At 32.6% G+C, this 15,901-nt stretch overlaps 1 protein-coding gene across 1 annotated transcript in view; it reads right to left on the bottom strand.

Moving 5' to 3' along the window:
- Positions 1-15,657, bottom strand: part of Dnah3 (dynein heavy chain 3, axonemal) — a 51,748-nt gene extending 36,091 nt beyond the window's left edge. Inside the window, exons 1-10 of the mRNA XM_076400590.1 lie at positions 15,402-15,657; positions 14,227-14,319; positions 13,932-14,169; positions 13,284-13,419; positions 10,382-10,743; positions 7,628-7,955; positions 7,363-7,570; positions 4,335-4,549; positions 4,085-4,275; positions 50-234 (exon numbers count right to left, since the gene is read on the bottom strand). Of these exons, the coding sequence (XP_076256705.1) occupies positions 50-234; positions 4,085-4,275; positions 4,335-4,549; positions 7,363-7,570; positions 7,628-7,955; positions 10,382-10,743; positions 13,284-13,419; positions 13,932-14,169; positions 14,227-14,319; positions 15,402-15,612 (2,167 nt within the window). The 5' untranslated portion in view covers positions 15,613-15,657. The remainder of the gene's footprint in view (positions 1-49; positions 235-4,084; positions 4,276-4,334; positions 4,550-7,362; positions 7,571-7,627; positions 7,956-10,381; positions 10,744-13,283; positions 13,420-13,931; positions 14,170-14,226; positions 14,320-15,401) is intronic.
- Between the last annotated feature and the right edge of the window lie 244 nt (positions 15,658-15,901).

The following is a 15,901-nucleotide window of genomic DNA, read 5'->3' on the forward strand; positions in this document are numbered from 1 at the left end:
ATAATATAACGTTATTAGTATATTATTGTGTCAGAAAATATATTTTTACCTGAGAGAAGAGCGTGCTGCATCAGAAAACCGACATTTTCCGCGGTTTTTCTTATTTGTTCTTTTAAGTTGTACATGGTAACGTCTCTGCATTCGACGACGTAGTTCTGGAGCTCGACCAGATCGGCTACGCTTTCGGGAGTGCCACTTACTTTTTGTGACATTTCATCAAAAGTATCACATATCCTAATAGTCAATATTTATGTTACTATCAAATAAAAATTGTGTCTAACAAGGTAACTTGATATCAGACATGTATTTTATGTTCTATGTAAATATTCCAATGTAATATGTGTCATAAATATGTATAGGGTGCAATAAAAGTTTTTTGAAGCTTGGTGTTACTATAGATTTTTTTGGAATGTTTTGCTTCGAATAATTATCCGTTTAAATCAAGAATAGTTATTGTCATTATATTATTATAAAAAACGTATTAATACTCGATAAAAAATATTTTTGTGACTTTATATAAAACCTATAAAACTTTTCAATACTTTTTAATATAATGGGTGAAATTATAGGAAAATAATTTTTAAAAGAAACGTATCATAAACATTATCATACGAGCTTTCAAAGCTTCTGCAGTGCCAACAGCAGCATATTGGCTAGATATAGGCAATCATGCCCATCGAAAAGTTGTCCTATTTGTATTTATCGCAATACTGGACATTATTAAAATTAATTAATTAATTGTAGTGATCTTGAGCATGTCGAATTTTACATCGTGGAATAACGGTCTACAAAATACCCAGAAATATAATCCCAGATGTTGAACACGGGCGGGGTGCCAACTGGAACCCGACAACGAATAGCTGGCGGCAACCCCGAGACGTTTATCTGGGATATTATTGAAGGGTATTTCGGTCATTCAGTGCTCAACCCTCGTTTGGTTTAGCCGTGCCACGATCGACTGCCCAAGCCTCGTCAACAGGTAACTCTGCTGCCATCAGTTTTATTTATTTGTATTTTTCACATCTTTTTCATATTGTCAATAAATAACGATCACATCATGTAAACACCACAGTTTTATTTCGTTTTATCTCCATTCACCGAGCCACATCATTTACCCTAAATAATTAAAATTTCTTGTACAAACCTTAAAAGATAAAAACTAAAAGATATGGCTAAAATCATAAGGAGAAAATTATTTCAAAAATATTGTTGTATATGGTAATAGATCAATTGAAAAGTCCCCGGCCTAGCATAGTAAAACACATTTTTTTGACAACATTAGTTTTTTTTATTCAACATAATTCCCTTTCAAGGCTGATTATAGCGACCCTCCAACTTTTCGATGTTATTTTTGCAGTACGATTTATTCTTTGTTTCAGAATAGGTCTCAGTCTCGGCGATCATTCAATTAGACTTTTCAGCTTCATTCGACGAAAATTTCGACGAATTTCATTCATTGTCACATATCGACCCAAAAACTCGGGTTTATTACGCTTCATCATCTTCAAACACTGCTCCGAATTATCAACTCGTCGTTGTTTTTGGTAAAAAGTGAGCTCGGGCGGCATCCACTTTCACACACACAGAGCTTTCTCATACCCAAATATTCGTGAATGATATGATGTACACGTTCAGATGATACCTTTAAAGTGTTCAATGTGTATTTCATTCAAATTCAATTTATGGTCAGTCAAAATAATTTTGTGGATTGTTTTAATGTTTTCGTTGGTAACAAACTCTTGATGGTTGATTTTCCTGGGGCAGTGTTCGGAAACTTGGCATCAAACCAAGTTTTTGCTTCAACTGAATTTTTTCCCTTCAAAAAGCAATATTTTATTAACACGCGAAATCCCTTTTTATCCATTTTTTCATAATAACAAAAGTTGTTTCACTCAAAATGCTATAACTCACAAACTAATGATCCGACAGCTGTCAAATTTATACACGCATCTTTTGAGGGTTAGGGCTAACTAAAAAACATATCGATCTAATTCTAGTAGCGCCATCTATGTGTCAGACTGGGGACTTTTCAATTGACCTATTATATTGTTTAATAATTTTGTGAAGCATTACTTATTAATAAAAGAACTAAAAAATTGATGCATTTGTCATTCCTTCTTTTATAAGAACGCAGCTAGAACTTCACAATTATATTTGCTTAATTGTATATTAATAAAAAAAAAACAGAATAAGAAACATTCCAGTGCGATTTTAAGAATATTTAAAAGGATTTTATACTTCGTTTCATCACCATGGAGAAAATAATATACTAAATGTTGTGAAAGGCAAAAAAAGTGTTAGGCTAGGTTTTTTTGGATCGGGAAACGAATGTTATTCTTTAATGAAACAATAAACTCATATTGTTGCTATAACGTATTGTAGCACCTGCACACAAGAATGTGCAAGAAAATATCCAGTTACAGAATAAAAAATAATTTTCCAACAAAACAACACACTCGCTGACACAGCTTAAAAAACAGAGAATTTAAATAGAAATTGCTTCAATATCCATTTTATTTGCCAGATTTCGCTCTCTCTGATATCTGGTTGTAAACGTAGAAAACGATTTTTAGATGCTACTTTCAGTAAAATATCTGAAGTGATGGGATTTATGATTGCAAAACGTGTGTTGAATTCGGCGAAAGTTATAAAATATAGTTATTTTATGACTATAAATAAATCCAGTTTTCATTTCCGCAAATTTATTATTATCGACCAATGCCAATCCAGTGATGCCCAAAGTCATTGATAGAAAACAACTAATATCTGCACGTCACTATGGTTTTATCACAGACATTATTAAAAAGTTTATGAAGAGAAAACAGTTTTTCTCAGCTATGTTACTGAAGCAATACATTGAACACTTAAACTCTTACATCTCAACCAGAATGTTTAGAGTTAAACAAGAAGAACTCACTCAAAAATGAAAAAAAAAACAAAAGCAGGTGTATTCTTGTCCTAGAGGAAATTAAGAGATTCACAAGACTTGAGAAAAAACATCACTACCATATTAACAACAAAGACCCAATGGGTGTTTCTAGATAAGTACCTAGTTTTAAGTTAAATTGTAAGTTAGTCGGCAACGACTAATAATGTACAAAGTTTTTTTGCACATACGCCATCAAAATATTTAATGTATTGCCTGCGTAATTTGATATTTGATATTTTTCTTCTTCTTTCCTTCAAAAAAAAACGGGGAATCAAAATCATCTTGATTTAGCTCTATCAAAGATTAAATATATGAAATGTAAACAAACATAGTTTAATAAAATTATTTCAAAGGAAACTGTTTGGAAACTATCGAAGAGCTGTAATGGAACTTCCGGATATGACTTAAAAGAATACAAAAGAAGACTTATTATTTCAATTTATGTGTTTAGATGAGACATGGATATTTCAGAATGGGACGATGATAATAAAAATATTGTTATGACAACAAAAGTTGATGGAAAAAACTAAACGTTCATTAGGCCGTCTGGGTATACAACTATATAAAAAACGCGCGAAATAACTCATAGGTGGTATGGTAAAGAGTTCAATGTAAAAATAATCAAACACAACCGTAACCTATAATAACTATTATAACTGTGTACTTAATTGTAGTTTTAAGTTATTTGATAATATATGCATTAGATATACTATAATTTTAAAATAAATTATATTTTATAGCAATATTTTTGTTTAATAATTTTATTTAGATTATAATTTTTTATATATCTCAAAGCCAAACTGAACTAAAACTCAGAGTTGATGCGGCAACATTGCGACGTTTTGACGTCACAAATTTAGATAACGTATGTACAACATAACTTTGGATAGACTATAGTAAAAATTGTGCGCGAATTGGCAACAATTTTTGTTCTACAGTAGTTCGTTCAATAATAAAGGAGTAAATTATCTGCTAATATACTTTTTCAGAAATAAATTTAACAGGAAAACTCCTCTAGACTATACCTTGTTGTGTCTAGCCTATGGAATAAAAAAATTAGATGCCGCCGTAAACAAATCATTACATGTGGAACCATCTGTACCAAATTAAATCGCGAGAATTTAAGCTTACATAAAAAGTTAAAAAAAAACTTACTTCCTATTAAGCACATGATTATCCTCGATAAAATAATTTACTATTTTGGTTCGTAGTCCGTCGATTATTTCGTACAACGTTTCATTTAAATCGCTACAATCCAAATTGATCATGTTCAAAGGGATCGACCGTCTTAAACTGATTATTTCGTTTTTCAGTTCTTCATAGCGATATATTTTTCTTGAAAAGTCCTTAAAGATATCGATTTCACTAAACACTATCCCACCGTACTGTTATTCGAGTCCCTTACCTTGAGATATGGTAAGGGGTCTTGATCGAAAAAGTCTGTCAGTTCTTTTTCCGCGTCGCCGTTCAGTATGTAAAGGTACTGATCGTACATGGATAGATAGCTTTGCGGTCCAACAATATTAGCTTCAAAGGTGGCTATTATTTCATTAAAAATGTTGCTAACAGTTTCTTCATCTTCGTCGACTGCGTTCAAATAAGTTTCTGCGTTTGCAAGTTCTAGAAAAAAGAATATAATATTTACCTTAATAGAATCCATATTGAATCTAAATAGAATATTAATCAAAATAATTTGAAATAAATGAATGAAATAAATTATGAAAATTATTATTTGAAGTACTTAATAATAAATTATATCTACTGTTATAATTTTATAAAAAATTGTATACTAATATTCAATATTAACAACACGCTGGACAAAAAGGATAGAAAATCAGACTGAAAATCTAAAAACTATAGTGGATAGTTGAAAGATACTCTTAATATGACCTAAAATTAAACAGGTTGGTTCATGAATCTGTTATAAAGCCTATTTGAACTTAAAGGGGTTGGGAACTGATGGGGTTGCCCTAAAACATCAAACCAAATTGCAATCGAACGATGGCAAAACAATTTTTCAATTAATTACCAATGATTATCGCTAAATAACCAATGAAGAGCTACACTATAACCTCGATAACAAATGGAATTAACAAAGATATCCAAGATTTCGCCTTAATACATGCAGTAAGGTTACTAAATTACTACTAATATAATTAACTTTGGCTTAAGTAGTCTAATTTAATTTTAATTTAAGAAATACAAATATATGTAGTAAATGAATAATAGTAATAAATTAATTTTATAAATTAAGATTGTACTAAGCATATTTAATATAAGATGTAATTCATAAAAAAAATTAAATACTAATTAGTAACAATTTCCTGCTATATTAAACTATTAATTGTTGTTGATTAATGTTGCTTCAATTAATTGTTACCGATTATATTAATAGAAACTTTCCGTTAAAAAATGGCCCAGTGTAATGAAATTGTGGTGGTAATAGATCATCAAAAGGTCGAATATTTCATTTATAGCAAACATTTTAATTTAAACAATTAATCCCGCGGCATTCCTGTGAAAATAGTTTTCGGTTGATTGTAACTACTGAATTATATGATAAAACATATTTTGTTAAAGCAGTTCTATTTACGTTTTGTTGTGTTACTAAAAATATATATTATATATAATATACATATATAGTGAGGACAAAAATAATTTTATTTTTATTTTGTAAAATAAAGCGTTTATTAGCAAAAAATTCAACAAATTGCTTATTTTATAGGTGCCTATAACGTGAATTTAAATTGGCCAATCGAATTACTTAATTAACCAATATTCCACTCCATCTGGATGTTGGACAACGCAAAACTTTTCGCCAGAGACCCCTATTGAGTCTCCTCTTTATTACTCTATGGGTAATGGAAGAAGGAGTAATGAAAATGTACTTTTCAACTCATTAGGCAATCTAAAGCTTCAAAAACGTTCCATTCTTTTGACGTACTGTTTATAGTTAGGCTCTTTATGATTACCTAAAGATTTCTCTATGACCTATTTAAAAGCAACCTATAAGCCGTCTAATGTCTGGTCTAACGAAAACACCTTTCTTCAGAAAGTTGCTTTGGAAGCAATTTCCATCTTTCGGTATTGCTTTCTTAATCCCAACTTTACGTGCAGAGGTGGTAAAATAACATTATGATGAGATACGAATGTTTCTTGGAGGATGTTCTTTTCACTTCCAACTGTTTCAACAGCGGCCAACTTTTTAATAAGCCCAGCTTGTCCTCCGAACAATCTGTATAATGTTTTCATATTTGGTGCAGTTCCAAGTTCTTGTGGGGTTCTTTGAGGTGTAAGACATCTTTTTGTTGAATCTATGAAAAGACGTTTTTGTTGTATCTCAAAAACATAAATCAAACTTTCAATATTGGCACAATATACCAATTCCTGATATCCTGGAATTTTTTCCATATTATTTTCGTTTTCAGCACAACAAATACATAAAAATCAGTTGAATATCTCCAAAAAAGTTTTTTGTTTTAAACTTATTTAATTGGGTGTAACCGACTTTCTCTCCGTCAATAATGGACCGATTTTCAAAATTCTTTATTTTTTTATTCGAAGGAGTGCACTTTCGAGGTGGTCCCATTGGAACCAAATCAGGATCTGTTGGGGGTAAGGAGGGGAAATCGAGGGAAATCCTCAAATTTCAAAGACACGTACAAAGTTTTCACATATTTGGGTAAAATATTATTGCAATGGGATCACCTCGGAAGCGCACTCTTTTGAACTAAAAAAAGAATTTTGAAAAACGTTACATTTAATATAATATATTAAGCTAAATATTATTGGTATTAAGCTAAATTGTGTGTATATAGTAGAATATAAAGTACGTGTAGTAAATAGGTTAAATAAGGTTTTTTTTTCATTTAGTTATTACTACGATTATGTACATATTTTATTTTAAAATATTTTTTTGTGTTAAAAATCTAAGTTTGATTATTTTTTAACTTTTAATGAGTTCCTAATTTACTGTTTGAAGTCGGTTTAAATTTTTTGTTAAAAATATTTTAGTAATAGTCCCATCATTAAAGACGCATTTTTTGCTGAATCACAAATTCGAAAATAGAATTATTTAAATAAGATTTGAAACTCTGATAAATGAGCACCCTGATGTATAAATGTTAGAAAATCAATATGTTACGCTTCATATAATAGTTTGGACTCTTTTAAGTCGTATTTTGATACGTTTTTATTTCGTTGTACGTCATGTAAGCGAACCTTTCTAAAACTCAAAAATTAAAAGCAAAATATTGCCTAATGACATATCTAGAGCTACATATGTCAGTGACCCCATGTCCAATCGGAAGAACAAAACTATGAACTTACAATTCTGACTCTAATGGAACATAAAACTTATTGAATAAGTTACCAAAATATTTTTTTTACCAGCACAGTATATAATACTTTATTCAAGAATTAAAATAACTTACCATTAAACATTATATTCTGAATTTTGGAAATACTTTTATTGGCATCCAGTATCATCTTCAAACATTTGATTAACAGTTCCCTAATTTCATCCAGGGATGGTTCCAATGTCAGCTCATTGGTGCCCAATTTTGGTAGAACCTTTATGTTTAATATGGGCAAATTAATTAGAGCCAAATCCTGATATTCGTCACCGAAATTGTTGCCGTTCTAAAAATATAAAACAACTCATCTCTATATCGATATCGGCGCTTCCGCGAAACCCACGCTAAAAATGGTAACGAAATTCTTGAAGTGATTAAGGCTTTTCATGACCAGCGATCTAAGTTGCATGCTGAGTAACGTGTTGGTACATTCGAAGAATCTCTCGACTAGGTGACACGATTCGCCCGGTTTTCGTGGTACGTACTGCTTCCAATCCTTCTTGTATTCCAGGAAAATATCCGCACACTGCGGTAACCATTCGTTTAGAAGAACTTGTCGAGACATCGAACATAAGTCTTTGGCTCGTTCCTCGAAATCGATTGGTTTTAGGGGAAATTTGTTAGTATTTAATTCCAAGTCATCCACCGAGAGTATGAGCATATATTGATATCTAAAAAAAAATATTTTATAAATTTTTTTTATTCTCAAACCTTAAGTCTTTAAGAATGTGTAATTTTTTTGAAATTTAATGTATTTTCGGAAATATAGTCTATTCAAAATAGCAGTGAACTCACGTCATCGATATGTGCTTGCCGTAAATTCTACAATTATTTTAGAGAGTCAGACAATATTTTCGTTCTCATCTTATTCTATTTAAAAATAGATAGAGTACTGTCTGACAAGTTCGAACATCTAAACGAATCAGCTTGCCAAAGTCGTCCGGTTGTCACACGGGTGCAAAGTTCTTCAAAATATTAATTATAATGACTATAGGTTATAAACCGGCAAACGTTATCTGAACGCTTTGCTTGTCTAGATAAATTTTAAATCGCTGCTTATTATTACTCTGATTCAAAATACCGAAGGCGTCAATTGAAAAGTCCCCGGCCTACCATAGTAAAACACATTTTTTTTGGCAAAATTAGTTTGTTTTATTCAACATAATTCCCTTCAAGGGTCATACACTGATTATAGCGACCCTCTTTTGCTATTCGATACCATTTTTGTAATACGATTTGTCCTTTGGATCAAAATAGGCCTCAGTTTCAGCGATCACCTCTTCATTCGACGAAAATTTCTTCTCAGCGAGCATAGTTTTAAGAACTGAGAACAGAAAATAGTCGCTGGGTGCTTAGATCTGAAGAATACGGTGGATAAGGAAGCAATTCGAAGCCCAATTTGTGGATTTTTGCCATCGTTTTTACTGACTTGTGACACGGTGCATTGTCTTGGTGAAGCATAATTTTCTTTTTCTTCAAATGCGGCCTTTTTTCGGCGATTTCGTCCTTCAAACGCTCCAATAACGCTATGTAATAGTCGCTGTTGATGGTACTTCCTTTTTCAAGGTAATCAATGAAAATTGTTCCATACGCGTTCCAAAATACAGATGCCATAATATTGCCAGCCGACTGTTGCGTTTTCCCACGCCTTGGAGCAGGTTCATCGTGTGCAGTCCACTCGTGATTGGACTTTGGAGTGAAATGATGGAGCCATGTTTCATCCATTGTCACATATCGACATAAAATCTTGAGTTTATTACACTTGATCATTTTCAAACACTGCTCCCAATCATCAACTCATTTTTTTGGTCAAAAGTGAGCTCACACGGCACCCACTTTGCACAGAGCTTTCTCATACCCAAATATTCGTAAATTATATGATGTGCACGTTCAGTTGATATCTTTAGAGTGTCTGCTATTTCATTCACTTTCAATTTACGGTCATTCAAAATTATTTTGTGGTTTTTTTTAATGTTTTCGTCGGTAGCAATCTCGTTTGGGGTGTCCACTGCGTTCATCGTCTTCGGTGCTCATTTCACCATGTCTAAACGTAGCATACCAATCATTGATGATTGATTTTCCTGAGGCAGTGTCCAGAAACTTGGCATCAAGCCAAGTTTTTGCTTCAACTATATTTTTTCCCTTCAAAAAGCAATATTTTATCAACACGCGAAATTCCTTTGTATCCATTTTTTCCACAATAACAAAAGTTGCTTCACTCAAAATGCTATAATTCAAAAACTAATGATACGCAAGCTGTCAAATTTATACAACCATATTTTGGGGCATAGTTGTTAACCAAAAAACGAAAGGATTTAATTCGCGCCGTCTATGTGTTAGGCCGGTAACTATTCAATTGACCTATTACATAACAGATTGCATTTCTAATCAGTTACTTCGAATCGGAACGAAATAATGGTGGAAATGTCAGTAAAATGATTTAAGGAGGTAAGTATTTTACTGTTAATTATTAAGTTGCTGCGGTTTTTATTGAAAATATGTTTAGCGTGTTGCAGCTGAACTGAATATTAGTTTAGACACAGTCACTGAAATATATGAAGAAATGAAAAATATAGTCTTAGATTCGCCGAGAAGAGACCGTCCTTATACCAAGGAGATGACGAATCAAGATCGAAGAAGACGAGCTCTATCATAGATCAAATATATGACATGTATAAAAACAGTGAGTAGTTTTTCGAACATAAACTGAATTTAATACAGTTATTTCAGAGGAAACTGTTTATCTGAAAAGTGTCCATAGAAAGTTTAAATATGCAGCTTTTGAGGGATGTAGAGCATCATTTCATAGACTGTTAGGTAATATATGATTTAAATAGTATAAAGATAACCTGCGAAGAGATCGAATGAAATTCCAGACATTGCTTTTAAAAAATGTAATTTTATGATAAATAATTCTAAACTGAATTCACAAATCACAAAGACCTTCCATATAAAAAATTTAGTTACCAAATTCGTTAATTTCTTTTACGATTCTACAAGTCTCCGACATATTTAGCACTATTATTGTTCTAGTTACACAGTTTTTGTAATATTTACTGCCTAAATATAATACCAGCAAAGAATATTTGATACTCACTTTTCAAACCAGAGTTCTCTAATTTTACATATAATGATATTGCCTTGGAAGTAATGCCGCTCCATATATTGTTGGCTGATACAGTACTGCGTGTGCCATGTGACAGGTGCCCGGATGACCAAAGCAGGAAAGGGCCTCGGAAAGCTCTCAAGCCTCAACCGTTTCCATTCCGCCGGATCGTGTAAAACATATTCGACCATGTTATAACGCATGTAAATACAGTACCAGCGCAGGATCTCGCATTCGTGTGACGATATCATAGGTTTAAAGCACTTAAGCTCCCGATATTTGTCAGGAATACTTTTCTTGATTCTGATCAACAAGTTTTTATTATACGGAGGGATATCTTTTGGATCTATACCCTAAAAATTACCGCAAATAAAGAATTAAATAACAGGAAAGTTGGTAGAACGGTAATAGTTCTTAGTTTCGTTCACGGTAGAATTTTATACAGCGGATAGACAAAACAATATCAACACCATGCAATGTACAATGCATCTTTTTTACCATGTCGTCATTTCTCGACTATAAAGCAGTACGGTGTTGATATAAAGGGGACGAAGGCAGACATCAGTGTATTTATAAACAATAAATGAAATAAAATATTTGGGATATATATGGCTCGGTAAATGCAGGTAGAACAAAATAAAATAGCGATAACATGATGTGACCGTTATTTAATCACGTTATAAAAATAAGGAATATATAATAGGGAAAATGGGCGTAGTTTTACCTAAAGTGACGCTTGGGCAGTCGATGGTGGCGTGCCTGAACTGAACAATGCTCAATGACTGCATCATTCATAATACCCTTCAATGATATCCGAGATCCACGTCTCGGAGTTGCCAGATCTTCGTTATAGTTTACGTACCCCGCACGTGCTCAATATTTGTGATAATAATTCTGGGTCTTTTTAGGCCGTTATTGAATGATATAAAATTCGACATACTCCAAGGTCGCTACAAATTAACCGGTCAATTGAAAAGTCCCCCAACCTGACCATAAATGGCGCTACCTGAATTAAATCCATATGTTTTTTAGTTAGCCTTAACAATCAAAAGATGCGTATATAAATTTGACAGCTATCGGATCATTAGTTTGTGAGTTATAGCATTTTGAGTGAAGCAACTTTTGTTATTGTGAAAAAAATTGATAAATAGGAATTTCGTTGTCGGTGTTGATAAAATATTGCTTTTTGAAGGGCAAAATACAGCTGAAGCAAGAAATTGGCTTGATGCCGAGTTTCCCGACACTGCCCCAAGAAAATCAACCATCAAGGATTGGTACGCCAAGTTTAGACGTAAACGCAATGGACACCCAAAAGAGGTTGTCGCCGACGAAAACATTAAGAAAATCCACAAAATGGTTTTGAATTATCATAAATTGAAATTGAATGAAATGGTAGACACTAAAGATATCAATTGAACGTGTACATCATACCATTCACGAATATTTGGGTATGAGAAAGCTCTGTGCAAAGTGGTTGCCGCGCGAGCTCACTTCTGACTAAAAATGACGACAAGTTGATGATGATTCAGAGCAGTGTTTGCAGATGATCAAGCGTAATAAACCCGAGTTTATGCGGCGATATGTGACAATGGATGAAACATGGCTCCATCATTTCACTCCGAAGTCCAATCGACAGTCATCCGAGTGGACTGCATACCATAAACCCGATCTACGCGTGGGAAAACTCAACAGTCCGCTGGCGAGCTTATGGCGTCTGTATTTTGAGATGCGCATAGAATAATTTTCATTGACTACCTTGAAAAGGGAAGTACCATCAAAAGCGAGTATTACATAGCGTTATTGGACCGTTTGAAGGACGAAATCGCCGAAAAGGGCCGCATTTGAAGAAAAAGAAAGTGCTGCTTCACCAAGACAATGCACCGTGTCACAAGTCAGTGAAAACGATTGCAAAAATCCATGAACTGGGCTTCGAATTGCTTCCTCATCCACCGTATTCTCCGGATCTGGCCTCCAACAACTATTTCCTGTTCTCAGATCTCAAAAAATACTCGCTGGGAAGAAATTTTCGTCGAATGAAGAAGTGATCGACGAAACTGAGGCCTATTTTGAAGTAAAGGACAAATCGCACTACAAAAATGGTATTGAAAAGTTGGAAGGGTCGCTATAATCAGTGTATCACTTTTGAAGGGAATTATGTTGAATAAAAAAGATTAATGTTGCCAAAAAATAAACAGGGGAAACTAACAGTATAAATAGTGTATCAAGTCAACAAACACAACCATGACAAAGCAGAAGCTCCATCCAGACCGCACGTACTAGCATCCACACCGGAGTCGTAATGGAAATTTGGTCAGCGACACTTATCTCAACATCGGCTAGACTCTATGAAGATAATCGTAGAAATACGAGGGGTTGCTCTGTATTTTCTCCTGTTAAGGAATTCATAAAATTGCAACCCACACAGCTCTAAGCTGGGTGATTCGTGGACAGTCCCCAGTATGCGGTAGACTGAGGTGAGGGCTCAGTTTTAGTCAAAAAGGTTCAGTCTTGGTTTGAAGAGCATTAGAATATTATCAAACGTTTTCGCCGGTCAGCCCAATAGCCAGGCCTCAACGTAATTGAACCCTTATGGGGACTTTTATGACAGAGAGGGAGGAGTAGATTTCCATCTTCAACGTCATTGAAACAATTGTTCTGTTACAAGACTGGGAGAACGTTCCAATGGAAACTATTCAGATGACATTCCGCGAAAATTTTCAACTATTTTAAAAACAAATGGTGGCTCAATACCTTATTAATAAATAAATATTGTGTATACGTCAGGTGTTCATAATATTTTGTCAATTCCCTGTATATAGCAAAAAATACGAAGGATGTAAAGGTATAGTTTCAGATAACAAAACAAACATAAAGAAAAATAACATATTCTTACCTCGCCCAAATAATACACAATCCTTTCAACATCACTCTTCTTTACTGGTAGTACGTCCTTTTCTATCAGTTTGTATAATTGTTGTTTCTGCTCATCAGGATCCTTTGGCAAAATAGCTTGAAGGGCTGCCAATTTCCTATATTATCAAAAACAGCATAATAACAACATTGGTTATATAAAAATATCGGAAATCTTCGGATGGATATATCGGTCCAAGAAAAGATCGATATTAATATTTAAATAAATCAGTATTTAAAAACAGTACCACAACAAGGCAGAACATTTTATATAAAGTGCCAAAGCTTAATTTGAAAGGTTTATTATCATATTTTATTACTTATATATTTTTGAATCGAATATCGAAAAATATCCATCAAAAAGATATCGGTATATCGGCTAAAAATATCGATATTAAAAAATATATATACTGATATTTTTTCGTCATCGCTACCAAGAATTATCCATTAAATACATAGAGAAATAAAAAGCTGGTTGAATTCCTGGATAGCCTCAAAAAATTAGAATTTCATATAGTATATCAAAAGAACTGTTCCTCTGATATAGTATGTGTAAGTTGCCACAGAAAAAGCTAGTATACATGGACAGTAATTTGTTAATAAAGAAGCACTGACTGTGAAAATGTCTTACCCTGATTCATCAGGAAACCCTTCCCATTTTAACAAATTTATCTTCTTTCGCATGGCCTTTTCTTTCTCCTTTTTGTCCATTAAGGCTTGCTTATCCCTGAGCCACTGGCCAGAAAGTAAATACTCAACATCTATTATACCCGGTACATTTATCTGCTTCTTCTTAGCAGCTAATTCCCTTTTTCGTTCTTCTTCTTTCAATTCTTTCCGAGATTTTTTAGGAGGATACTGTAGCTTTCCTAGGATAATAGAAAATATTTATAGGAAAATCGTATAGATATAGTGTTTATAATAACCATCAACCCCCAGAGGGCTCGGCCTTGTTTTTTTCTTCTTAGTTGGTAAGTCCTGTATGCGTAAATTCTGAGCTTGCGGGCTAAATGCTGATCCTAAAAGATGTAAAATTTATTACAGTGAACAAAGTTATTAATAAAATAGAACTAATCATTCCAAGAACTTTTTTTATTCTTATTAGTTTACTAATTTTTTAACATTTACAATAGCAATATATCTGATACTACTTGAAAATATACCAAACCCTTTTTCACAGCCTAAAAAAGCTATATGGATCTTTGGATCTAGATTTAAGAGCTTAGTAATATAAATATTTCAATATTTATTTGTTTAATTTTTTTTTTCAGTCTTGGATAACTGGGACACTACCAGAAGAAGTACTCACATTAACATCTTCGAACAACATCAATAAAAAAAAACTAAAATATTCATACAATCTGAATAAAGATTCCACCCTTATATTTAACACTGTTAATTGTTGCTACTTTTAGACAATACTAAGTAGAAAGCACAAACTCAATAAAGTTAATCCACAATAATTCTTAGTTGAATAATTGTATCAAAAAATCAAGTTTGTGTACTATTTGATCATTGGATCCATAACAGATTATCTTTAAGGTAACAATGTTCTGCTCTAAAAGATAAAATGACTTTTATAGCAAGACAGAATGTAACACAACTAAAACATCTAATGCTGTTTTTATAAATAGTCGAAAAAGGACAAAATGTAGTAATTAAATGGACATCTGCATATTAAAAATAATAACTGCCTAATAAAAAATATCTGTTTTCAGAAAGAATATTTCAATGTAATAAATAATTGGTAATATATTTATCTAATATAAATAATTGGTCAATAAAAATAGTTATTTTATATATAAGTAAACCAATTTTGTATTTATTCCTTTGTAAGTCATTATAAGTTACAAGTTAGCTGTCAATAATTATTCATATTATAATAATCTTTAAAACATATTTCAGAAAAGCCAGTTTTCAGATATTTTTTGGGAAACTCTGTCCTAGGCATAAACTTGTTTATGTAATCAGAAATCGTATTTAAATGTAATAATAAAAATTAAAAAATTATTATGACTAAATAAAACTTAACATTTCCAAAAAAAAACAAAACTTAATTCACAGTAGTTTTATTAAGATTTTCTCAAATAATAATATTTACCTATCGTTTCGGATGGTCTAAAATACATCTGTGTATCTTTCTCGGGCACGCCTTTAGTCCAAGACTTTTTCGCAAATAGTGGCGGATAGTCCACATTGTTTTTAATTTCCTGAATATCAATCAAACTCTTTAAATGTTCATCTGCCACAGGCAACCAGGGCTGTCTGGGTATTATCCTTTGGCCGTATTTAGACGTGGACGGTTTTTCCATAATAACTTTTAATTACTCGCTTATGAAGACATTTTAATTGACATTAAAGTTATACGACAACTCAATCATATCGTGACACGAATAATAACGTTGTCATAAACAAGGTAACGTTTCCATGGCAACTCTGTTTCATAGTTAAGTCGATTTTTATACTTTTAATGATATAACTGTGCTCACTGTTAAATATGTTTGAATACACACGTGCACAGTGGCATATGAGTCAGGCCGACGAAATATGTGTATAAAGTTTTAAAAAAATATATACAATAGTGTTAGTTATATTCATTTG

This window comes from Rhynchophorus ferrugineus, unplaced genomic scaffold, assembly GCF_030347505.1.
Source record: "Rhynchophorus ferrugineus isolate W39M unplaced genomic scaffold, kcgeb_rfMv2 rfM3, whole genome shotgun sequence".
In the NCBI taxonomy this organism is placed as follows: domain Eukaryota; kingdom Metazoa; phylum Arthropoda; class Insecta; order Coleoptera; family Curculionidae; genus Rhynchophorus; species Rhynchophorus ferrugineus.